The sequence below is a fragment of the Polypterus senegalus genome, chromosome 5 (genome assembly GCF_016835505.1).
Source record: "Polypterus senegalus isolate Bchr_013 chromosome 5, ASM1683550v1, whole genome shotgun sequence".
Taxonomy (NCBI): Eukaryota; Metazoa; Chordata; class Cladistia; order Polypteriformes; family Polypteridae; genus Polypterus; species Polypterus senegalus.
In genome coordinates, this window is record NC_053158.1 from 34,421,900 (window position 1) to 34,447,528 (window position 25,629).

A 25,629-nucleotide genomic window follows, 5' to 3' on the forward strand; every position below is an offset into this window, starting at 1 on the left:
GTGGTTAGACCTTATCTGGAGTACTGTGTACGCTTTTGCTCTCCAGGCTATGAATAAGAAATAGCAGCCCTAGAAAAAGTCCAGAGACTTTTTTGTCTAAATTTATGAAAGAAATTAGTACAGTGGATTGAGACTGTTACTTTACGATTATTTCTGAACACAGGGACACACATTCTTAAGTGTACATTTTGCACAAATATTTATGTAGGGTTTTTGCGGCCTAGTTGTTTATTTGATGTTTTGGTTGAGAGAGAATTCACCTTCACATTGCTACAATGCACAGTTAAAGTGCAGATTAATAAGATTTATCTATAGCATAATAGAAGAATCAATTGGGAGGCACCTTCTTTTCCTGTAAAAGTTTTAAAAATGTCCTTCTTTCTTGTAGTGTTGGACTTTTCCCCCCTATTTTTAAGGTGTGTTTTTAAAAAGCCAAGCAATCCTATGCTGAGACAAATACCATCCATTGTTACTTGTGTGGTGTGTTTTTTGTGTTTTTTATGATCTTCTGTACTTTGTCTTGTAAGTTTATTTCTATGGCTAACATATTAGTACAAATAATTAATAAGTAGTACTTTCTAATTCAAAATGTTAATAAGCCATACTAGTTTTAGAAGTAAATGTGCAGTGTAACTGACCCTTATGTTTTTCAAAGTGTCTTATTTTTAATCTTTTCATCAATCCAATCCAAGGTATTTTTAATTTAGCACCCTAATACTGCTGATATTTCTGCACACATGAACTATTGAGGAAACTAGAAGCAGTTTAATAGCTCTAACCAACACTGGGCAGGCATTTTTGACTGCGGCCATGACACTTTTGGAGCTGTGTGCTTCTCTGATGCTGGTTCAGTTACTTTGGTGTTCTTTTCCTGTGTTTGGCAGCATGCTGGATAGCACCAGCCGTTTGGATGAAGAGCACCGTCTCATCGCACGTTATGCAGCGAGGCTGGCAGCAGACGCAGCTTCCACGGTGAGTTTAAGAATGGCTATATGCCTTGTTTTATGTTGTATCTGTCTATTAACGAAGGTTGGTATCACACAATGGATTGTGCTGCTACATTTACAGATTACTGATGCAGTAATATAGGATTGAATTCCATGTCTTGTCTTTGATTTTGTTTAGTTTTATTGATAAAATTAAAGAGGAGTACCGTAAAAGGAAACCAACAATAATAACTGATTTTGGTCTATTTTAAGAACAATAACACATACCAACCCACCCGTAAAGCAGCAGAGACATCTTATTAAACACGGACATAATAAGAGAAAAAAAGAGTCAATGCAGAAGTGTGTGGCATAGTAAAGGGAAAAAAAGACAAGGAAAGGTAGACAGGAAAATATCGCCTCATGGAACAGCTTTCAACCAGCTGTTTACTAACTGAACAACATGGAGCCAGTTGTGGATAGCAGAGCTGGAAGAGTTGTTGATCCGAGAATCGGAAAGTTCAAGAAGGGTAGGACTGTGAAATGAAGACTTGGGCAGGGGCTTTCCATTATGAGGCTAAAAGCAACTAGGCAGCAATGGTTGCAGTCATTAAAATCCTCCACTGGGAAAGGAAAAGCGAGAAAAAAGAAGAAAGTTCTAGAAAGGAGTAGTATTTGAGAGGACACAGAAATAGGATGAGAGAGAACCATAGATCGGGATTCTGCCACATAGCGCCAGAGAGCCACAGCCAGAGGACATTCCCAAAACATGTGGAGGAAGGTGCCAGCAAATGTAAAGTTTCCACATGACTCTGTGGGTACTTGTCTAGACACTCTGGCTTTACTCCCACATCCCAAAAACATGCATGTGAGGTTAATTGGAAATTATAAATAGACAGTTTGCAAGATTACACATCTGATGACGGAATGGAATACCTAGTCCGAAAGTCTACTTTAGTTACAGTGTCTTACAGTTAGGCACAGTCAGTTAGGCAGACAAGAACTGAATCACTCCTGTTCCTTCAATGTGGAACAAGAAGAGCAGGATCAGTTCTGGAAACCATTAGTAATGACAGCCTCCCTTGCATTTACTGCCAAACTATATTCTGATTGTGACTGTGAGAGATGTCACTAATGTGATGCAAGAAGATCAGTAGGATGACTAAAATATATTTAAAAACCAGCAGATACATAAGTATATAACCCAAATGACCCAGCTGGCTTCTTAACTCATTTACCTTTCAGGGTCATGTGGTGCTGGTGCTACTCTTGGCATCATTGAGTGCAACACAGAAGCTAACTCAGGACAAGCTGACAGTCTATATTACAGGTCACATTTACATGGCCAGTATAGCCTTGCCAATTAACCTAACCTGCATGACTTTGGGTGTAGAAGGAAAAGCCAGACACACACACAGTGAGAACACACAGTGGTTGCCTGGGCCAAGCACTGAATATGGCGAGAAGACAGTGTGGTATATTCACTAAAGTGTTGGGCTGAAGGCTTGGAAGGTGCCCATTCCATCTCTAGCAATGATTCAAGGCATGCCACTATTTCCTCTGTTGAATTTTTGACCCATTTATTCCAGTTCCAAATTTTGAGGAGCTGGGTTATATGCCAACATTGCATACCAAAGACAGGGTCCGCCTTAAAGAAGGAAAGAAATACAATAGTGTCTCCCCTCCTCTAACTGTCTGAATTGTGAGAGTTGCCATTTAGAATCGTGCTCAGTAGATTTCCTTTTCTTTGCACTGGTATGCTTATCATTAAAATGGATTTTGCCTTTGTAATATGCTTGAAGATGAACAATTGGTGCTATGTGTGTATCTCTATTTGGGTACACTTATTTTATGTTCAGTAGCATCTTTTATTTCTCATTTATGAATTTTATACAGGACTGTCTTTCATGATTTAAAATTTGCTCTGCATTTTAACTCATGTATTGATGATTTTCATTGATCTGCCAAGAGAGTGAAGAGAAGCACTCTTCTGTCCAGCATTAGTCATTGGGAATCGAAATTGTTTTGTAATGATGAAAGAGACAGTCAATATTGTCCTTTAAGAAACCCCCTTTTTATAGATGGGGTTATTTTTGACATAAATTTTTTTCTTTTTTTTAGCAACAAGCACAGCAGCAGAGGGCTGCTTCTGATATTGCCTTTAGCCTTGATGCAAACAAGCAGCAGCGACAGCTCATTGCAGAACTCGAGAACAAAAACCGGTAAGCATGTCGATTTATCCTTTTCTTATATGAGCTATTTTTTCTGTTTTGCTTGTTGCAAGAACCATATTCACCCTTTCTTCAACAATTATGGACTGTGTACAAGAGTGGCAGGTCAAACAGTAAATTAATATATGTAATATTGAATCCCAGTAATTGTTAGCTAAAGTATGTACAGGGTACATGCAAGAGCTTTGAGTTTTTTTCAGCAGAGACACTAGCCTTCATTTAATTACTATCCTCTGTGTCTGGCGTAGGAAATGTATTCTTTAAAAATTACCAAAGCCACTAAATTTATTCCCCAGTGCCCACAAAGAATGTATAGCACTAAAGAAAGCCACTTACTATGGCTTGTCTTTTACAACATAAATAGTCTTATAGGCTGTGACACCATGGAATCCAACAGGGCTGCACCAAACTCCAGCTCCCTGAGTGCCCTGCGGGAATCCTTGGTGCCAAAGCCACCCAGGAGGGCTGCTCTGTAGTATCCCAGGAGAGGTATTGCCTCAGCGATCCTCTAAAGAAACAACCCCCCACCCCGGACCTTCAATTCCATTGGTGGCCGCCCGTCACACTCCAAAGGTCTCCAGCTGAAGCCTGTATTCTCTGCAGTGGATCAGGAGACATTGTCCCTGTCAAGGCCAACAGGGATGTCTTTTGCCTATGGTCAAACAAGCCCCAAATCATACATATGTGTTTTTGGACTTTTCTTTGTTTTTAAATTTCATCAATGAAGTAAGAATATCTTTTCAAACATTTCTATGCTAATCTAACTATATACTTTCAGTCACATGCAGACATGCTGCCAGCTTGTCTTCTTGTGTAGCCGTAGCTCCTCCTGTACTTGTCTAAAAAAAGTCAGCTTGTTTGAAAATTCTAACCTGTGTGTTTCTAAAATGTTTGAGTCCTGCTTTGTTTATAGTTAAACCTTATTGTGCCTTTGTAGTGTTTAACGTTTGACTGTAGTATTGGTAATTTGTTAGTCAATCATATTTATGTACAGATCAACAATCACTGATCCAGTAATCCAGTTCCACCAGTAATTCAGACATAATTTCCGTGAGCATAATTTCAAATTCCCCAAGTCAGCCTACCAAACTGCTGCTTCTGTTTTGGTGGCATCAGCTGTTGGTGCAAATTTGTAAACACAAATCCTACTTGTTTTTCTGCATTTATTGTTATTGCCTGCTCACATTTAGTCTCAGCCATGGTTCCAGTGCTTAGAGAAAGTGCTTCTTGTGGTATAAAGCTCAAACACCATGTATTGTCCGTAACAGATTAAATTGAACTTCTGAAAAATGTTGAAATTTGAGTGTGCAGGTGTGCTGTCATGCTTCAAAATGCACCACTTCTCCAGATGTTATTTTTTCCAGTTGCTTTCCTGCAGATGACTCGGCAGTACAATGTAATGTTGCTTTATTAACAAACCAGCCTATTCATAGGGAAACTCTTTATTAACAAGTCCATTAATGTCAAAAAATGTGATCATTGTTGTTGTTCCATATGACTGAATGTGTTTTATTTGGCTTGTCAAAAAAAAATGTTGTAAAATAAATGTCAGAAATAGGCCGCACTCAGTTCGTTCAGCTAAAAACTTTTACATCCCAACCCACCGCTGCTACTTCAGTTGTGCCCCAGGGCTCTGTCCTGGGACCCCTCCTTTTCATTATTTGCCTCCTTCCCCTCTGCAATGTCTTTCGTAAATATAACATTAGCTTCCACTGTTATGCAGATGACACCCAGCTCTACCTCACTAGCAAACCTACTTTTTCCTTACCACCTTCCTTGCTCATTGATTTCATAGCAATCCTGGTTTTCTTCAAATTTTCTGAAATTACATAGTGACAAAACTGAGCTTCTCCTCATTTGTACAAAATCAACATTATCCAAAACTGATCATTTTTTCATTTGTTATTGATAATTCCTCTGTCTCCTCTTCCCCACAGGTTAAGAGTCTGGGTGTCATCCTTGACAGTACTCTATCCTTTCAGTCCCACATCAATAACATCTCTCGGTCGGTATTTTTCCACCTGTGTAACATTAATCGTATTCGCCCCTCCCTCACTCCCCTCACCACTGCGATCCTTGTTCATAGCCTTGTCACCTCTTGTCTGGATTACTGCAATTCACTTTCCTTTGGTCTTTCTTGCAAATCTCTTTATAAGCTTCAACTGGTCCAGAATTCAGCTGCCCGCATCATTACTAGAGCCCCCTCTATTCACCATATCACTCCCATCTTGCAGCAGCTTCACTGGCTTCCAGTTAAGTTCCACATTGAATTCAAAATTCTTCTGTTAACTTTTGAGGCTATCCACAACCTTGCCTCTCCAAATCTGTCTGACCTCCTCCATGTTGCCATTCCCTCCTGCACCCTTCGATCCTCTTCTTCCATCCACTTTACTGTCCCCTTCATCCGCCTTACCACCATGGGGAGCAAAACATTCAGTTGCTCTGCTTGCCAGCTCTGGAACTCATTACCTTCCAAGCTTAGAAACATTAATTTATCCATCCATCCATTTTCCAACCCGCTGAATCCTAACACAGGGTCACGGGGGTCTGCTGGAGCCAATCCCAGCCAACACAGGGCACAAGGCAGGAACCAATCCTGGGCAGGGTGCCAACCCACCGCAGGACACACACAAACATACCCACACACCAAGCACACACTAGGGCCAATTTAGGATCTCCAGTGCACCTAACCTGCATGTCTTTGGACTGTGGGAGGAAACCGGAGCACCCGGAGGAAACCCACGCAGACACGGGGAGAACATGCAAACTCCACGCAGGGAGGGCTTGATTCATTCTCACTTTTCAAATCTAAACTTAAAACTTATTTGTTTAAGACTGTTTTTTCTCGTTGACTACAATTGCTCTGTCTGATTTTAAATTTTGTATTTTTAGCTTTGTTTATAATGTGTGTTTGATCTATTGTTCGATGTCCTCAAATCTTTAGTAAGGCACCTACGAATTAATAAAATGTATTATTATTATTATTAAATACATGTCTCAATCAACTCTGCATAATGTCTCTTGGTTGATTGATTAGCTAGACAACAGACATGCAACCTAGCGCCATAGTTGATACCTACACCCTACTCCTCCACTATTGACTGATTCTAGGAAGTTTTGGGTCCTCCCTTGTATGTGCAAATCTAACTGCCAGTGATTCATCAGGTCCCAGTGATGCTGGATTAGTGAAGGTCAACCTGAATGAAGTGCTTAGACTGTTCACATATGACTGCATTTGCCTTGTATGGCACACTGAATCTTTCATAGCACAATGTTTCCAGAAAGCATCAATACAGATATCCAGATAATGTGGTGTTTATCATAATTTTGTTTTGCTACCAAATCACATGGTTGTTTTTGTCTTCACATTAATTTTTCATATTTTATAGTCAGTCTTAATTATTGTTTGTGGCTTATCCACATTCCTCTCCATAATGGTTCTGTGCTCAACAGATTACAAAAATTTCCACTTCCCATCTGCTTAGGCAGTAAGGGCCTTGGTCACTGCTACCTTATTTAATACAGACATAATATGTAACTTTTCTGTTCTTAGAGCAACAGTGACTACTCACTTCCCATTACAAACAATGAAAAATATTCTCTTCTTATTCTAGTCACAGAAATCACAAGCTGTGATGCTCAGCCAGTTCTCAAAGGGGACCAAAGTGGGATCCAATCTCAGTTTTTCCCCAACTGTAACCATTATCCTTCTAAACTGGAACACTGTATCCCCAATTGAGAACATGGTACCTATTACGATATTATGAAACATATATTTACAATACATGTATTGCTTTAAAATGGTTAATAGTAATGCAACTGACTTGAAAATGGCAAAACCAAAAACACAGAAGTAGCTTCTAAACTTGGAAGTGCAATCAATTTCTGTCACAAAGTGTGTTTATTTAAATTACAAATAAACTTTGTTTTCCCAAAGGGAAAAATGAGAAAATTCTTGAATTTTGTACAAGTATATGAAAAACTGGCACCACCTGGTGTTCAGTATTATAATTGTCCTTAATGTCCGGTCCATAAAAACAAAGTCAGGACTAGGGCTGCAATGATTACTTGACGTAATCGACGACGTCGACTACAAAAAATCATCGACGCAGATTTTTTATTGTCGATGCGTCATAAACAGAACCTTCAATAGAGGCTCCAGTCACAAAGAATAACATTGGTTTTTGTAAATGCAATGCACTGCATAAATGTCTGGGTGCAGTATCATTTGTTATTGTTTGTCAAGACTGCACACAGTCCTACCAACGAAGAAGAACGTCTGAGGAGAAGAAGAATGTAAAGGAAAATAAACATGGTTGCAATGGCGAGTCAGATAGAGGAGGGGAAGGAGATGGGAAAAAATTGAGACAGAAATTTTCTAAAGTGTGGGAGCACTTCACCGAAAAAGAAAAAAAAAGCTGAATGCAGATTATAAAAAGCGGAGCTTTCTTTTCATGGCAGCACCACCGCGATGCATGAACATCTGAAACGCAAGCATCCTGGAGCTGTGATGCCGCCGTCTCTTGACAGTTTCTGCTGGCGCTGTTAGTTAGTTAATTAGGGTCAGATCAGGAGGGGAGGGAGAGCGTGAACGAGACTGAGAAAATAAAAGTGAAAAAAGCTAACTTTTACAAGTAAAAAATTTACACCCAACCTGTTCGTTTTCAATTAATATTGCATTAATGCGATGATGTTTTCTAATTGGTACTATTCAGGTCATATACAATGATTTCTTCAAAATGTCACATATATTTGTCTCTTTCTTTTTTTTTCCCCTGGTGCTGTGCGCTGACACCAGAAGGCGTGAGCTTATTGAGTGCTAGCAGGAGCACGCAGGTGACCGGTTGCTTGTGCTATAACAAGCTTGACCTGGCGGCGATCAAAGCACATGTACTGTGCCAGGCATGTACGGGGTCCACTGAGAAAAGGAGAGCGTTCATGGCTTATTCTTTCCTCTGCATGTCCTGGAGTCCTGTGCAAACTGGGCAAGATAGGGGGAGAAAAAAAAAAACGTGGTCACCGATTACAATCGCAAGAAGGTACGCGAATGAATATGAATAATGTTGCATCCGTGCCACGATGTTTTCCAGAATGTACTATAAGGTCATAAAATGAATAATTCCAAATAACATATATACCTATGTCTCTGTTTTTTTGTCAGTGCGGCTTTGACATCACGGGTCGTAAAGCGCATACTAATTCAGCATAAGCAGGAACACTCAATAAAATTGAATAAGAAAAAAATCAAGTGACAATGAGATTCGAAGAAGGAAGATTCACCAGCGTTTGTATGTCAGCTTTTATCCATCCAGATGAGTGAATTTCCATTACAATTGTCTCAAAACACCACTCACATCTACAGTTATTCCCAGTTTCAGATAAAAAGTAACAGCGTCAGATCCCATGGGAACGGTAGTATGTATTGTGATCATTAGGGCTGGGCCATATTATACCTTTGACGGTATTACCGGTACAATGTTAGACAATGATAAGAAAATGAAATATCGCGATAGAATATGGGTAAAACGCGCATGCGCAGTGCCTTTGTTTTCATACGCACATGGCGGAAAAAGCATGGTGACTACGGAGAATGAGAAGGGCGAGAGCGGATCGTTGAATGAAACGGATGTACCAGAATTGGTTTGTAAAAATGGTGCAACTTCAGTGGTGTGGAACTGGTTTGGTTTTCGCCCGTCAGATACCCAAAAAAGCACAATTTTTTGTAGAACATGCAAGCGGGCCGTCGTGGCGAAGGGAGGAAACACCACAAACCTATTTCATCATTTGAAGCAGAAGCACTTGTTGGAGTACAACAAAGCTGTTAAAGCACGTGAAGAGGCGTCCGCTTCAACTAGCGTGGTGGTGAGACCAAAGAAGCTGACTTAACAAACAATCGGCATAGCTTTAAATAGCTGCACGCCTTATGACAAAAGTAGCAAACGCTGGGGGGAACTAAGTAATGCAGTGACACATTGTTTAGCCAGGGATATAATGCCCATTCAGAGTGTGGAAAGAGAAGGTTTAACAAAGATGCTTAAAAAGTTCGATCCATGCTACAAGCTGCCCACCAAGCAATACATCTCTAAAGTCGTCTTGCCTGCTTTATATGAAGAGGTCCGTACTGAGGTGTCAAATTCATTATCTTCGGTGGAGTTTTTTGCGTCAAGCCGAACACCAGACCCCTACATGAGCCTCACAATACACTACGTGGACAAATACTGGAAGTTACAAAACAAGTGACTTGAAACAAGTTTTTTTCCCCCCGAGGACCATACAGGGGAAAATATAGCCAAAGGCTTAAAAGAGTTCCTCAGCTCGTGGAATCTTCAGGAGGAAAAACAAGTGTGTGTGACGACCGACAACGAGGCCAACGTTTAGTTCAATTTAGTTCAGCGCCCGGCTGTCATCTCACATGACATTGTGAGATGACAGCCGCAGATCTGCAGGCACAGGCAGATCTAATGATCTGCAGAGATGGCAAGGGACGAGCGGGCGGGTGGGCAAATACTGCTAAAGCTAATAGCGGGTGTCGAGGCAGAGCAGAGTTCAAAAGCAAAGACTATAGGGAGGTGGGGTTTTGAGAGCGGGCTGTACATGGTAATAGCGGGGGTGTATTAGCTTAATACAGTTGCAAATTGTATGGAGAGGAGGGCGGGCGAGAGGGGGCTGTACATGCTAATAGCGGGAGCGAAGCGGCAGTTTACAAGCAAAGAGGATGTGGAGGTGGGCTGGCAAGAGGCGGTCTGATAAAATAAAAAAGTCTAGTGAAACCAGCCTGTCAGATATCAGAAACAAGGCGTCAGGAAGTGATATCTCTGTTCTCAGCGTCAGCGCAGTCTGTATAGTGCGGCTGAGCATACGGCAGCTCTCTTCTTGTAAAGTACATAGCAAACCAATATATACACATACAGGTGTATTAGATGTGTTCTGTGTGCAAAAATCCTTGTAGCACTCACTGTGGTTCCTGTTTAAAGTGACCCTATCTGCCGTTCTTATATTTGCTCATATTTGGACCTGCGTCCATATTGCAAAAAGTGTGCAGAAACCTTTGCAGCACACAGTGTGTCCTGACCAAAAGTTTTGTCATTGAATTGCTGAGGGTTTTATACAGAAGCGTATTAGGGCCACAGTGAAGAAAAAAAAAAAATACGGACAAAGTGAAAAAAAACTATATGTCGAGAATAAAGTTGAGATGTTGACTTTATTCTCAACATTTCCACTTTAATCTTGACGCTTATGACGAGAATAAAGTCGACATGTTGCTACATAATTTATGACGGGGGTTTGAGAAAAATCTAGTAAATTAAACATTCATTTTAAGATGAAGTTTAGTTTATGATGTTCTACTTTAATGACAAACTACGAGAATAAAGTCAACATGTCGAATTTAATCTGAAGATAAACGGCGAGAATAATATAGAAATGTTGAGATTAAAGTGGAAATGTCAAGAATGCGTGCCTGCCGTAGTGCAAGTGTGAATTGAATATCCAACAGACTCTCCCTTTACCACTCAAAAGTCTTAATGTTGGTAAAAATGCATATTACACCTCTGAAAGAATAATGCAAGAGCTGCTGGATGTCTTAGCATCAGAAATAAAGTCTAACATACTGAAAAATATACACACAGAAAAGTTTTTCAGTATTCTGTGTGATGAAACCACAGATATCTCAGATGTAAAACACCTAATTAAGTACATTAAATATGTTTGCCAGGTCACTAAAGAGGTCAGAGTTAGTTTTGTATCAACCCGCAATATGATTGACTGCATAGCGGAGACTATAACCAACACACAGAGTGAGACTATGGACACTCTAGGCTTGAATTTTATGTTATGTTTTATGTTGCAAAGCAACTCTTTTTAAGTTTTGTGGATATTATACATAGTTATGCTCAGGGTATGTCAGCCCATTTCCACTGGGAATGCCTTTTGGTTAAACTGTCAGCAAGGAATTTGCATTTGCACTGTTAAATTTTTATATAGCTTTAATGCACATAAAAACAGCTGCTTGTTTAAGTGAAAATAAATTGAAGGGTTTTTTTTTCACTAATAAAGTTGTGGAGTTGTAAAGTATTTTGTCTCGTATCAATCATATCGTCAGTTATATCGTTATCGCAAATGTTCAAATATATATCGTGATAAATATTTTTGGCCATATTGCCCTGCCCTAGTGATCATGGCTGAGAGAATAAAAGTGAAAAAAAAAGGTAACTTTTACAAGTACTATACATTTACAGTGGCTGTTACAATCAAATGTATGTGTTTATTGTATAATATTAACAATAAGAGCAACTCACTACTCAAAACGGTAAATATAAGAGGCAGTCAGGATCGAACCGGAGGACTCTTGATTATAAGTCAGCAATTCCTACCGCTGCGCCATGGAAGCTATTGTATCGTCCTTGAAACTTTTGTGAAAGTGTTTATTTGATCTTTGCCTTTACACATTATATAGTTTATGTCTACATTTTGTCATTTATTACTAAAACATGGAAAAACGTTTCAGTTTTAACAATGTATTTTTTGGTTAAGTTAATGCACTTTTTTTGTTTAAAGACTACGTGCACTTTAGTTTGTATTGTTTAATGTATTTCTTTTTTATTGTGATGGTCACACTAATAAAAAAATATCTGATTATTTTCAAATTCATATGTTTCACTGGTTGTTATTTTAATTTGATTATTATTAATTTTAATTGTGTTAATGCAGAGACATCAGGGTGACATTCACAGGTTGAGATGTGAGCAGATGAGGTAAGACATGCACTGGAGCCCAGAACAGGATATGCAACCACAGGTCGCAGGCATCAAAATAGTCAGGCATGAAATAATCGTGACTAATCGAAAAATAAATTGAACAATTAGTCGACTATCAAAATAATCATTAGTTGCAGCCCTAGTCAGGACGAGATCCTTTTGTCTTGTCTTGTTGTGGTTGACCATACCTCTCACCATGCCTACCGCCTTCCCTGGCCTTGAAATTGCTCTGTCACCACCTGGGCTCATTCTTTGTATTTTAAGACGTGTCTTCTGCTCTTTCTAGGCTTGCATACCATTTTCTCCATTCCTATCTGCTTAAGTCTACTTCCATGTGGTTTGGATCTGTTGCTTTCGTTATTTTAATTTCAACTTTAGTTTGACTCTATTTGTCTGAACTTCAGCCTAATGGGCTGTCAGGTGACTCAAGTACATTGGCTTCCTATTTAATATTAAATGTCTGTCAGAATTGTAAATGACCTGTAGAGCTCTTTGCTTCAACTTTCCAGAGTACACTACATCTGTAATTATGCATATAATCTCTGAAACACTCCTTCTGGGTCACTTCTCCGTCCTTCTCAAGATTCATATCCAGATGGAAGCTGTATCCTTTTTTTTTTTTTAGAGATATTTAGCTGTAATAATGAATGATAACACCACTTAACAAAACTATCAGTAATAGGTCCATAACTGTCTTCCTCATCATGTAAAAGAATAACCATAATGGAGTCATCTGCAGAGTTTAAGACACAGTGTATTTTGAAAAGTATGTGGTCTACAAATTATTGAATTGAGTTGTATCATTGTCAAGAGGTGCATAAAGTCAAGCATAATGACAATCATTGGCACTAAAATTGGTTGTACTGAAGAGAGCTCAGTGACTTTTAACTTGGCACTGCCATAGGATGCTACCTTTGCCATGAGTCTGTATATGAAACTTTTGTTCTGCCAGATCTGCCCCAATCAGCTGTTAGTGCTGTTATTGTGAAGTGGCCACCGAGTGCTGAAGAGCATATTGTGTTAAAATCGCCCATCCTCTGTTACATAACTCACAACAGAGTTACAGACTGCCTCTAGAAACAACATCAGCACAAGAACTGTGTGTCACGAGCGTCATGAAATGAGTTTCCATGGCTGAACAACTGTATACAAGCCTAAGATCATTAAGCACAATGTTAACTGTCTGCTGAAGTGGTATAAAGCAAGTCACCATTGAACTTTGGAGCAGTGGAAATGTGTTCTCTGGTATGATGAATCACACTTCACTAGCAGGCAGTTAGAAGGAGGAATTTGGACTTGGCAGATGACAGGAAAATGCTGCTTCTGGACTGTATAGCACTTACTGTAAAGTTTAATGGAAGAGAGATAATGGTCTGGGGCTGTTTTTTGGGGTTTGAGCTATGCCCTTTGGTCTAGTGAGAGAGGCTGTTAAATATACAGCATATAAAGACATTTTAGACAATTATGAGCATGAAGTCATCAATGAGACACATTACCTGCATTGTGAGGGAGCGTAAGTTATGGCACTACGGCTCGGATGAGGACCCGAATGGCTAGACCAGGCGAAGGGGTCGCCCACGTAACTCAGGTCTGCCTGGGGGTTGCCAACCAGGATCTCGAGCTGTTTCGTTGTGTGGTAAGTGCAGCAACATGCTGTACCAGTGCATGCTTCCCAAGCTGACCTGACCAGTAAGCTTCTAACTTTGTGGCAACAGTTTGGAGAAAGCGCTTTTCTGTTCCAGCATGACTAGAGCCCTTGTGTACAAAGCCAGGGTTATAGAGACGTGGAGGAACTTGAGTGGCCTGCACAGAGCCCTGATCTCAACCCTATTGAACACCTTTGGGATAAAATGGACTGTGAGCCAGGTCTTCTCATCCAATATCAATACCTGCCTTTAGAGATTCACTTTTGGCTGAATGGGCATGCAGTGGATGACTTGACATGTGGATTATGCCTCACGAGTATTGTAAAAAAAATTTTCATGGATGTTTTTGAGATTGTTTGCTGTTGTCCAGTGTTGGTCACCATATTCTATCATTCTGTCTGAATTGCTGTTATCTCTGTTCACTGTAAAAAAATGCAATTACGTTTTTTCTCTACCATCACTACAAACCACATGGTGTAAGTAATATATTAAAAAAATAAAATTGTTAGGTGGATTATTCCTTTAAGCACACTTTATGTTGATAAACATTACTACATAATATTAAACAATGTGATCTAGAAATGCCTTTTAGTGAAGGAATGATCTCTCAATGCTTTAGCTGATGTTGTATTTTCTAATTTCCAGAGAAATCCTTCAAGAGATTCAGCGACTGCGACTGGAACATGAACAGGCGTCTCAGCCTCCTCCAGAAAAGGCACAGCAGAATCCCACTCTCCTAGCAGAACTTCGACTTCTCAGGTATAAATATGTCTATGTGTACTTTTCCTTTGACATTCTCGTGTCCATCTCTGAAATGCACACTTGCGTCATGAGTTTTTGTCCTGTATCCTAAAAGGAATCTCATATCATCTGCTCCACTTCTGGTTCACAAGTGCATCCTTGCATCACCATAGTCACTTATTTGCACAGATACATCAAATCTCACAGCTTTCCTGTGAATCTCAGAGACTTTTTTTGTTTTGAACTGTGAAATTTGTTTTTTGTGTCTTTGGCCATTATGTTTAGTATTTAGGGCAATACAAAATCTTGAGAATTCACACGACTCATTGGAGGCAAGTTACCCTACGGAATCCCAAGAAAGAAGCCATACAAATGAATCAGTCACAGGGTTTCACAGCCTCCTGTTTACTTCTTCTTCTTCTTTCGGCTGCTCCCATTAGGGGTTGCCACAGCAGATCATCTTCCTCCATATCTTTCTGTCCTCTGCATCTTGTTCTGTTACACCCATCACCTGCAAGTCCTCTCTCACCACATCCAAAAACCTTCTCTTAGGTCTTCCTGTTTTCCTATTCCCTGGCAGTTCTATCCTTAGCATCCTTCTCCCAATATACTCAGCATCTCTCCTATGCACATGTCCAAACCAATGCAATCTCACCCCTCTGACTTTGTCTCCCAACCGTCCAACTGAGCCAACCCTCTAATGTACTCGTTTCTAATCCTCATTACACCCTCTGCAGATCTTAGCATCTTTAACTCTGCCACCTCCAGCTCTGTCTCCTGCTTTCTGGACAGTGACACCATCTCCAACCCATATAGCATAGCTGGTCTCACTACCGTCTTGTAGACCTTCCCTTTCACTCTTGCTGATACCCGACTGTCACAAATTACTCCTTACAATCTTCTCCACCCATTCCACCCTGCTTGCACTCTCCTTTTCACCTCTCTTCCACAATCCCCATCCCCATTACTTTGTACTGTTGATCCCAAGTATTTAAAATTCATCCACATTCGCCAACTCTACTCCTTGCATCCTCACCATTTCACTGACCTCCCTCTCATTTACACACATGTATTCTGTCTTGTTCCTACTGACCTTCATTCCTCTACTCTCTAGAGCATATCTCCACCTCTCCAGGGCGTCCTCAACCTGCTCCCTACTATCGCTACAGATCACAGTGTCATCAGGAAATATTGTCCATGGTGACTCCTGTCTAATCTCGTCTGTCAACCTGTCCATCACCATTGCAAATAAGAAAGGGTTCAGAACCTCCACGTTGAATGCATCCGTCACTCCTGCCGCAGACTTCACCACTGTCACACTTCCCTCGTACATATCTTGTGCAATTCTTACATACTTGCCTGCCACTCCTGACTTCTTCATACAATACCACAGCTTCTCTAAAGGCACCCTGTCATATGCTTTCTCCAGGTCCACAAAGGCGCAATGCAACTCCTTCTGGCCTTCTCTATACTTCTCCATCAACACCCTCAGAGCAAATATCGCATCTGTGGTGCTCTTTCTTGGCATGAAACCATACTGCTGCTCACTAACCATCACCTCACTTCTTAATGTAACTTCCACTACTCTTTCCTATAACTTCATGCTGTGGCTCATAAATTTTATTCCCCTGTAGTTACTACAGTCCTGCACATCCCCCTTATTCTTAAATATCGGCACCAGTACACTTCTTCTCCACTCCGTAGGCATCCACTCACTTTCCAAGATTCCATTAAACAATCTGGTTAAAAACTCCACTGCTATCTCTCCTAAACACCTCCATGCTTCCACAGGTATGTCATCTGGACCAACGGCTTTTCCATTCTTCATTCTCTCCATAGCTGTCCTTACGTCCTCCTTGCTAATCCATTGCACTTCCTGATTCACTATCTCTACATCATCCAACCTCTTCTCTCTCTCTCGTTCTCTTCATTCATAAGCCTTTCAAAGTATTCTTTTCATTTGCTCAACACACTCTCCTCACTTGTAAGTACGTTTCCATTTTTATCCTTTATTACCCTAACCTGCTGCACATCTTTTTCCCAGCTCGGTCCCTCTGTCTAGCCAATCGGTACAGGTCTTTTTCTCCCTCTTTAGTGTCCAACCTCTCATACAACTCATCATGCGCTTCTTTTCTTTTCTTTCACCACCTCTCTCTTCACCTTGCGCCTTATCTCCTTGTACTCCTGTCTACTTTCTGCATCTCTCTGACTATCCCACTTCTTCTTTGCCATCCTCTCCCTCTGTATACTCTCCTGTATTTCCTCATTCCACCACCAGGTTTCCTTTTCCTCTTTCCTCTATCCAGATGTCACGCCAAGCACCCTTCTTGCTGTCACCCTTACTACATCTGCTGTAGTTTCCCAGCTGTCTGGTAACTCTTCACTGCCACCCAGTGCCTGTCTCACCTTCTCCCTAAACTCAACCTTGCAGTCTTCCTTTTTCAACTTCCACCATTTGATCCTTGGCTCTGCCCTCATTCTCTTCCTCTTATTGATCTCCAACGTCATCCTACAGACCACCATTCTATGCTGCTAAACTACACTTTCCCTTCCACTACTTTGCAGTCTTCAATCTCCTTCAGATTGATTCTTCTGCATAGTGTGTAATCTACTTGTGTGCATTTTCCACCACACTTGTTCGTCACCCTATGTTCCTCTCTATTCTTAAAATGTGTATTCACTACAGCCATTTCCATCCTTTGGGCAAAATCCACTTTCCTCTGACCTTCTTCATTCCTCTCCTTGACACCATACCTACCCATCACCACCTTGTCTCCACTGTTCCCTTCACCAACATGCCGATTGAAATCCTTTCCAATCACCACTTTCTGTCTTTTCTGAAGTGGAAAAAACGAGTACAGAGAAAAAAAAACTTAGCTACTTTAATTGAACAATTCTTATTACGTCCCTAAAGCCAATGTCATATTGCATGACTTCCAGTCATAGAGTATGTCAGATTTGTTGACTGTAGTTTCTTCACTGGACCATGTCAGTTTAAACAACTGAAAATCTTAAATATTCTTTGTCTAAATTGGCCGAGTCTTCATGAAACAGCTATGCCATATCTAATAGGTTTGCAAAAGTCCCTCTGGATCTTGCAGCTGAAAAGACATTGAAGTGATTAGATCTTCAGTTGGAAAGAGACTTTCTCAGTGAATGAGCATGTCATGGCATTCCCTGAACTGTATATTTTCCTTCTATTTCCCAGGCAACGCAAAGATGAACTTGAGCAGAGAATGTCTGCTCTCCAGGAGAGCCGCCGGGAGCTTATGGTTCAACTTGAAGGACTTATGAAGCTGCTAAAGGTAAGCCACTTGACTTAGGCTGTTTAAATGCTTGGTTTTTTATGGAGTTTGACAAATGAGAGGTGACTATTCAGTCCATCAAGTTTTTTGGCGACCTAATAAGTGGAGGTATCATCTAACATTTTCATAATAAATGGTATACTGAACCTTTCAAATTAACCCTTTGATTACTTTGACTCGGGTGGCACAGTGGGTAGCGCTGCTGCCTCACAGTTTGGAGATCCGGGTTTGCTTCCCGGGCCCTCCCCGCGTGGAGTTTGCATGTTCTCCCCGTGTCTGCGTGGGTTTCCTCCAGGTACTTCGGTTTCCTCCCACAGTCCAAAGATATGCAGGTTAGGTGCAATGGCAATTCTAAATTGTCCCTAGTGTGTGCTTGGTGTGTGGGGATGTGTGTGTGTGTGTGTGTGTGTGTGCCCTGCGGTGGGGCTTTGTTTTCTGCCTTGTGCCCTGTGTTGGCTGGAATTGGCTCCAGCAGACTCCTGTGACCCTGTAGTTAGGATATAGTGGGTTGGATAATGGATGGATGGATTACTTTGACTCACTTTGAGAAAGTTCACAAAATGTTACTGCAACATCTCACAAAAAACTGTCATTGCTTGTCATTTCTTAATGATACTATAAGGTAGGTGGGCTACTGCATCCCTTCAACTGGAGATTGATTTCTTAAACCTCCCTTTTTGGGGTGCTAAAATCTATCTGAAGGCATGGTAGCCAGTCAGGAATTAATCCAAACAGAATGTCACTCCATTGCATGGCACACATACTGTACTTACTGGACTGTGTTAGAGGCACCAGTTAATCTCGCAACATGTCTTTAGAATACGTGAGATAAATCAAAGTCTGTATGGGCATTAAAGTGTTCTGATCCATGTAGCCCACCAAAGCCCTTTCAGCACTGGGAAGTGCTTACAGCAGCTGTCAAAAAGACAAATCTGTGTGGACACATCCTGAAGTCTCCTCTGCTGTCACTGTACTGATAGGCGGACATTAAACTGCTTGTTGGTGTGATAACATTTCAACTTTCACCATTAACCTTTCCTGCAGGAAGAAGAGATGAGACAAGCTGTAAGTCTTAATGGGAGCAAAGAAATTTAACTTCTACTGCTAATCCTTTCATTTGTTTGTTACTTTGCCTTGGGCTTGGTATTGCTGACTTTTCAAATGTATTTGTCTAGTGGAATGAGTAATGCAGTGGTCTTTGGCAAATGGCTTGTGGAAAAAATAATGCATTGACCTAAAAAAATAATCATTTGCACTTCGATTGTTTTCTTTGATGTCCACAAGGGGAATCCTGAGATGCCCTCCTTAACAGAAACTTCATTATGCCACTCGCAGCCCAAGTAGCAGCCTCCCAGTTTCATATCTGCTAATGAAGGCTTTTTAGAGAACTAATCACACTATGCCAACTGATCATTTGTCATCTTAAAATGAAATACAGTCTCCTTAAAGAGTACTGCTTTTGGTCTGAATTGAATGCTTGAGGATTTCTGTTTTTTTAATAACACTGTTTGCATTTTATTCTAGTGTAAAGCACATTGTATGTGTGGTCAGAATTTGTGTTTGAACTGTCTGCATGCTACTTGTTTTTGGGCAGAGCCATTTTGTTTGAATGTGCTTATTTAATATTTATTGTATTGTTCTGCATTTGTCTAGTTTTACTAAATCTAAATTCTTTTTTATGACATTTTATGTATCCATTTTGCACCCATGCTCCTTTCAGTTAGAATCTTAATAAGATTACTTTTCTGGATAGAAAAAAAAAAACTAGTTTTTCTTTCTGTCTCTGTTCTTAGGTTCCATCTGACCTGTTTATGCTCCTCTTCAAATATGTTTTAGTCATCATGCATCCATGTTGTAGGACCTTACCTCTACCCTTTTTTATTGTTTATTTCATTCATAAAATACATAATTACAAAAAACATTCATTATTGCATGTATTTATTTGCAAATGCATTTAATTTTGTCCAAAATATTTCATGATAGGTGCATAATTTACACAGTACAATGAATTACAGTATTGCACATACACTGCACAACCATTTGTTTCTACATTTTGCTTCCTGAATGTATTTTGGTTATTAGAATAGATTACTTCAAGCTCAACTCAAAACTAATTTCAGACAGACAGTATCACATAGAAATTTTGAGAAATGAGCTTTTATTAAATTTAGTGTGTTTAATCACATAATAATGATGACTCATTACATTAGTTCAATTGAGCTAAAATGTTTAGTTGCCGAGTTTTATTTTTATTAAGCATCTGATGCCTCTCATTTTAGTGTCCAACAATTGTCAGCCAGCATTGATAGATTCTATTTGCTCTGATTCCACTTTTCCATTGTTGCAATGTCCTGATGGAACCGTTCACTATGTTTACCACTGACTGCGCCACGATTAGCAGGGAAGAAGCCAAAGTGTTAAAACAGCAGAAATTGAATCTTTAGTGACATGTTGCACTTCATAGTTTTGTATACTTGAAACAGCTGGATGTAGTTTGGTGCTCTGCAGTTTCCAAGAAAACTCTCAACAACATCCTTGAGTCCATCCAACTGCACTACCAGATCTATGAACTGCTTGTCATTGATGGCATGTCTGATTTGTGGACCAACAAAAATGCCTTCAAATAACAAAAAGTAACCTTGGCATCAAATATTCATGTAAACATCTTTTACAAAATTTTTATTGGTTATAAGTTTTATATGAAGAGGAATCAACAATATCTTTATGTGCCTCCCTTTTCTTCATTAGAACCAAAGACTTACTGATCGGCCAGTTCCTTTTAATATAATGAGAATGTTTAGCATTGGCTGTCCTATTTGCAGGACTTGCTGTATTTGAGCTGCATTTCCAGTAGCAGTGCCACTACTTTTAGGCCACCACATATGTTCTACTTGCATTTGTTTTACTATTTTTGTATTTTGATATTTTGAGATTCAACAGAGTCCCGAAGAAAAGTCGGGGCATCAACTAGGCTGCCCCGTTTAATGCACAAAACCAAAAAGATAGGTGCTCGAGGGCACAGCAACTGAAATAAAGTAATCATCTAGAATATTGGCCTTGAAATGGCTTCTCTTCAGGTGGAGTCAAGCTTTGGGTAGCTCGAAGCTGGTCAATTTTCTGATCCAAAAAGTGACACTACCTTTCAGGGACATCCAATTTTTATATTATCTGGGTGGGAAGAGGTAGGGCTTCTCTGTTTCAATTTCCCTCACCGGACGTCTTCTCTTTACTGTGAAGGAAACAGAAGGAGACAAGACCGTTAGCGACAGCACCCCCTCTGAGGATCACCGTCTGATGCTATATTTAGAATATGAGAGGACATCACAAAAAAAGCAACTACAATAAAATGGTAAACAATAGGAAAATTTTGTAATCAGCAGGCAAAATCCATAAGGTACACCCAAAAGTGCTCAGGAAGCAAAATCCAGTGATATTTGTCCAGATATTTCATGTGCTAATTTCTTTGTCTGTTTCACCTCAACTCTAACTCAAGCACACTTTTGTATGTGAGCAGTTACTGTACTGTCATCTGTGTGGGATCTTAATCTTTGTTTCTACTTATGATAAAGATTTCCTCTGAATCTTAACTATGCTTTGCTGATGGTTTCAGACTCAAGGGGCAGGCTCCCCTCGCTCATCGCCTAGCCATACGATCAGCCGGCCTATCCCCATGCCAGTTCGCTCCGCATCGGCCTGCTCAACTCCAACCCACACACCTCAGGACTCTCTCACCGGCGTTGGAGGGGATGTTCAGGAAGCCTTTGCTCTGGGTAGGTGTTTTGGCTTTAATATTATCTGTCAAATGCTTTTATTGTGTTACTTATTTGCTGGTTTATTTTTAAGAGCTGGTCAGGTATGGGGAGGTGGCTCCTTTACCAAGAAAGATCCTCTAGTCATTTGCAATAGATTTGATCTGAGCTTCCTTTACTCATCTCACCTACCAACCTGAATATGTGCTTAATTTTAAATTCCACCAGCCATGTAAAAAAAAAAAACCAAAACTGGTCTGTCACAAACATTTTGGTAATAGATTTATATTTAAGAAAAAGATCCCATTTTTTTCAGCTTTTTTCTATTGCATCCTTGTTCCCTTTTGTTATAAAAATGGAGCGCAAAATTTAATAATGAGTCTCAAGCTCAGACAGGGCAGTGTAGAGTCAGCCACTTTTGATCCTTTGCCTTTCTTTCATTCCAAATTGAGTTTCATATTAGCAGCACAGGATAAGGGGATGAATGTCTCCCTTCACAGTATGCACTGAGGGGCAGCAGTGATGATGCATCGCCATATCATATTTGACAGAGTGTGCGTCTATGCATCGCTGAACTGTCAGTGCCTGTGGTCGCACTGCTGCTCTGCTCCCCAACTACTGTTAGTCTTTGCACATCATCTTTAGGGTACTGCAGCACTCCCAGCATCCCCTTACCACACCCTACTGGCACAGGTATGAAAACAACTTAGATTTTGTTTAACATTTGCTTTTAACCTAAAAAAAGGCAATGGTGTGCAGCACTAATGGAAATTTGATACCCAGAGAATGGCTGCTTGATGGAAAAACTTCCCCAGGATTAAGTTGTTGGCTCTGTTGAAATCACTGCTCTGCCATCTGTCCTTGTGATGATGAAATTAGAGAGAAGCCTGCAGGAGCTCAGACCCCTTTAAGCACCAAACATGAAAAGCATGCTACAAATCAAAAAACAAGACCTACAGTGTGCAATCGTAACAATATGAGAAGAACAGCAGATAAGTCTTTAGAGAATATTAACACAGAGTGGGACTTATATTGCTTTTTTTCTCTGTAAAAATTGGATTATTTAATGAAACAAATGTGTGTACCCGATTAAACTAACATCATGGCCGCCCACTCATACTCTTAAGCAGACTAATGTACTTGCTGTTGTCTGTACCCAGTCGTAAGCTTTAATTACACGTCTCCATCTCATAAATTTCTCCAGAGAATCTGTGGAATACAATTTATGCACTGATTGGATTTTTCAATATACAAAAATGTGCTAGTTATTTTGTTTCTGTGGCTTGACCTGTTACATTTAAACACATTTCCTTAGTAATTGGGATTGTTCCTTCACTCCTGAAGTTTCAATTCTCTGTATGGTTAAAAAAAATACCTTTTGATGTGCATAGATAATTGTTTTTAGAACTCAGATGCTAGACACTGTGTTTGGACAAAGGCATGGGGAACCCACTCCACAGATTAATGGTCAGCATCCAAATAAAGCACCATAGACTATGTCAATGTCAATGTCTATTTATACAGCACATCTTAAACAACACAGGAATGCTGTGGCCAAAGTGCTTTACAATAAAAGAAGAAAAAAACATACAATTAACATAAATAGAAATAAAATAATAGAACATAAATAAAATACTGTAAATAATAAGTAGAAGTAAGATTACATAATCACAATGAAGAAACCATCAGTATTACTGAAGGTCACGGAAAGCAAGTGAATAGAAATGAGTCTTTAATCTTGTTTTGAACAGTTCAGTTGTAGACGACTCCCTTATGTAATGAGGTAAAGAGTTCCACAGGCGAGGAGCAGCAGCTGCAAAAGCCCTGTGCCCCTTAGTTTTACACTTGGTATGAGGGACAACAAGAGACAACTGACCAGAAGATCTAAGCACTCTGGATGGCTGGTGTAAAACACACAATTCAGATAAATAGGCAGGAGCAAGCCCATGTAAAGATTTAAAAACTAGCAACAAGATTTTAAAATCAATTAGAAAACTGACAGGCAGCCAGTGTAAAGAAGCTAATATTGGAGAAACAGAATCAGAATTTCTTGCCCCAACCAGAAAGCGAGCGGCAGCATTCTGGACCAACTGTAACCTGCGTATGTCCCTACATTGATGAATTAAAGGCCAGAAGTCCACATGACCATCATCATCAAGTCCTTCCATGAGAACCCTGAATACAATGAGGACTGATCATTTATGTTAGGTAGAATGCCTACAGTGGGCTGGGCGGTCTCATGGCCTGGAACCCCTGCAGATTTGATTTTTTCTCCATCCGTCTGGAGGTTTTTTCTGTCCTCCCAGGTCATGTTAATTAGTGTTCTCTTATTTTAATTATTTTTTCTCTTTCTTCATCATGTAAAGCACTTTGAGCTACATTATTTGTATGAAAATGTGCTATATAAATAAATGTTGTTATTGTATCAGGGATTTGCTAATCCCAGAATACAGTGAGTTGCAGTAATCAAGGCGAGAAAAGATAAAAGCATGAGTAGCTTTCTCAAGATCCCTTGAAGATAGAAAAGGCTTGATCTTACCTAAAAGACGAAGCTAGAAAAAGCAACTCTTAACTACAGAATTAATCAGTTTCTTAAAAGAGAGGTTACTGTTAAAAATAACACCAGGATTGCGGACTTGAGGTTTGCAAAAGACAGAGAAAGAGCCGAGAAGTCCAAGACCAATTTGGGCTTTAGCTGATGGACACACTATAAGCACCTCTGTTTTATTTTGATTCAGATCAAGAAAATTATTAGCCATCCAGGATCTTAGTTCAAAAAGACAGTTGTGCATTTGATTCATTGCAGAGTTGCAGATGGGAATATAAACCTGTGTATCATCAGCATAGCAGTGAAAAGAAATGTTAAATTTCCTAAAAATAGCTCCAATAGGGTGAAGGTATATAGAGAATAAAATAGGACCCAAAATGGATCCCCGAGGAACACCACATTTAAGAGGAGCAGTAGACGAAAAAGAGAAATTTAAAGTCACTGAAAAGTGTCTACCAGTTAGATATGACCTGAACCAGTTAAGAGCAGCCCCTTTAAGCCCAACTAGATGTTCAAGCCGCAACAGCAATGTGTCATGGGTCAATATTGTCAAAGGAGAGGACAGGTCAAGGAGGACAAGGACTGCAGCACCACCTGAGTCAGTAATAATAGAAATGTCATTGAATACTTTCAGGAGGGCCATCTCAACACCATGATAACGCCTAAAACCAGATTGGTAGATCTCAAATAAATTATTGGAGTTAAGGTGATCAACCAATTGATTATAAATAATTCTTTCTCTGGGACCCCCGTGACCCTGTAGTTAGGATATTTTATTAGGCAGTAAACAAACCCCGGGCTGGCACCAGCACACCACAGGGCACACACACACCAAGCACACACTAGGGACAATTTAGGATCACCAATATACTGTGGGAAGAAACCGTAGTACCTGGAGGAAACGCACGCAGACATGGGGAGAACATGCAAACTCCACGGAGGGAGGACCCGGGAAGCGAACCCAGGAAAAACAATCTATTGGAAATGCAATATGGCTAAACACAACCCGTGATGAGACAAAATGACATGCCCTTAGGTAATAACTGTAATCCAGCAAGACAATGAAATTGTTTTCCAGACTAGTCGAGAAGAAAATTCTGTATCTATAGTCTATGCGATCATGCTTTGGCCAACAGAAAACTCAAATGCAGGTGCAACATTTTCTGAAAATTAGTTTAGCATTTTTTGGAAGATTAGCAGACTAACAAACAGACAAATAAATGGCTTATGATTTCAAGTATATGGATGCGCCTGCCTTCTTTAAGAGATCTCGCCTTTTTTTGATTTATAAACACACCCCACCCCTTCTCTTAGGTTTGCCACGCCCCATCTTTGAATTGTTGCCGCCCACTTTCACACATCGTAGACAATGTGTATGTTCTGTCTACGGCATGCAGCCTTATTAAACTTGAGAGCTGCTGTATCTGGCAGGTTGAATTTTGAAATATTTTTGAGTTTATTCAAAAGGCTTTATGTAATATTACACAGAAAAATGGAGTACATTGTAGGAATACAAGCATCTTTGCCTTATATCTAGTTTTCAACTCCACAGATTTAAAATGTTAAATTTTAGTTTTTAAATTTGCTACAGTATAATCTTCCACTGCATTGGACTTTGTATTTTTTTTATAGTGCTTTTCAATAGTAAACACAATCCTAAAGTTCAGTACAGAAATGTGGAGTTATTTGGAAAGGCAAGTTAATTAGAGGGAACAGACAAAATAACA

The 25,629-nt window shown here is 40.0% G+C and overlaps 1 protein-coding gene across 20 annotated transcripts in view; it reads left to right on the top strand.

Annotated features, from left to right (window-relative positions):
- Positions 1 to 25,629, top strand: part of dtna (dystrobrevin, alpha) — a 480,591-nt gene that overhangs the window by 414,730 nt on the left and 40,232 nt on the right. For 14 of the 20 annotated variants that reach the window (XM_039754468.1, XM_039754466.1, XM_039754464.1 and 11 more), the window contains 6 exons: positions 885 to 972; positions 3,048 to 3,148; positions 14,205 to 14,318; positions 17,509 to 17,605; positions 18,650 to 18,670; positions 21,216 to 21,375. In XM_039754468.1, the coding sequence (XP_039610402.1) occupies positions 885 to 972; positions 3,048 to 3,148; positions 14,205 to 14,318; positions 17,509 to 17,605; positions 18,650 to 18,670; positions 21,216 to 21,375 (581 nt within the window). The remainder of the gene's footprint in view (positions 1 to 884; positions 973 to 3,047; positions 3,149 to 14,204; positions 14,319 to 17,508; positions 17,606 to 18,649; positions 18,671 to 21,215; positions 21,376 to 25,629) is intronic. The other 6 variants (XM_039754471.1, XM_039754481.1, XM_039754482.1 and 3 more) reach the window with 1 other exon arrangement.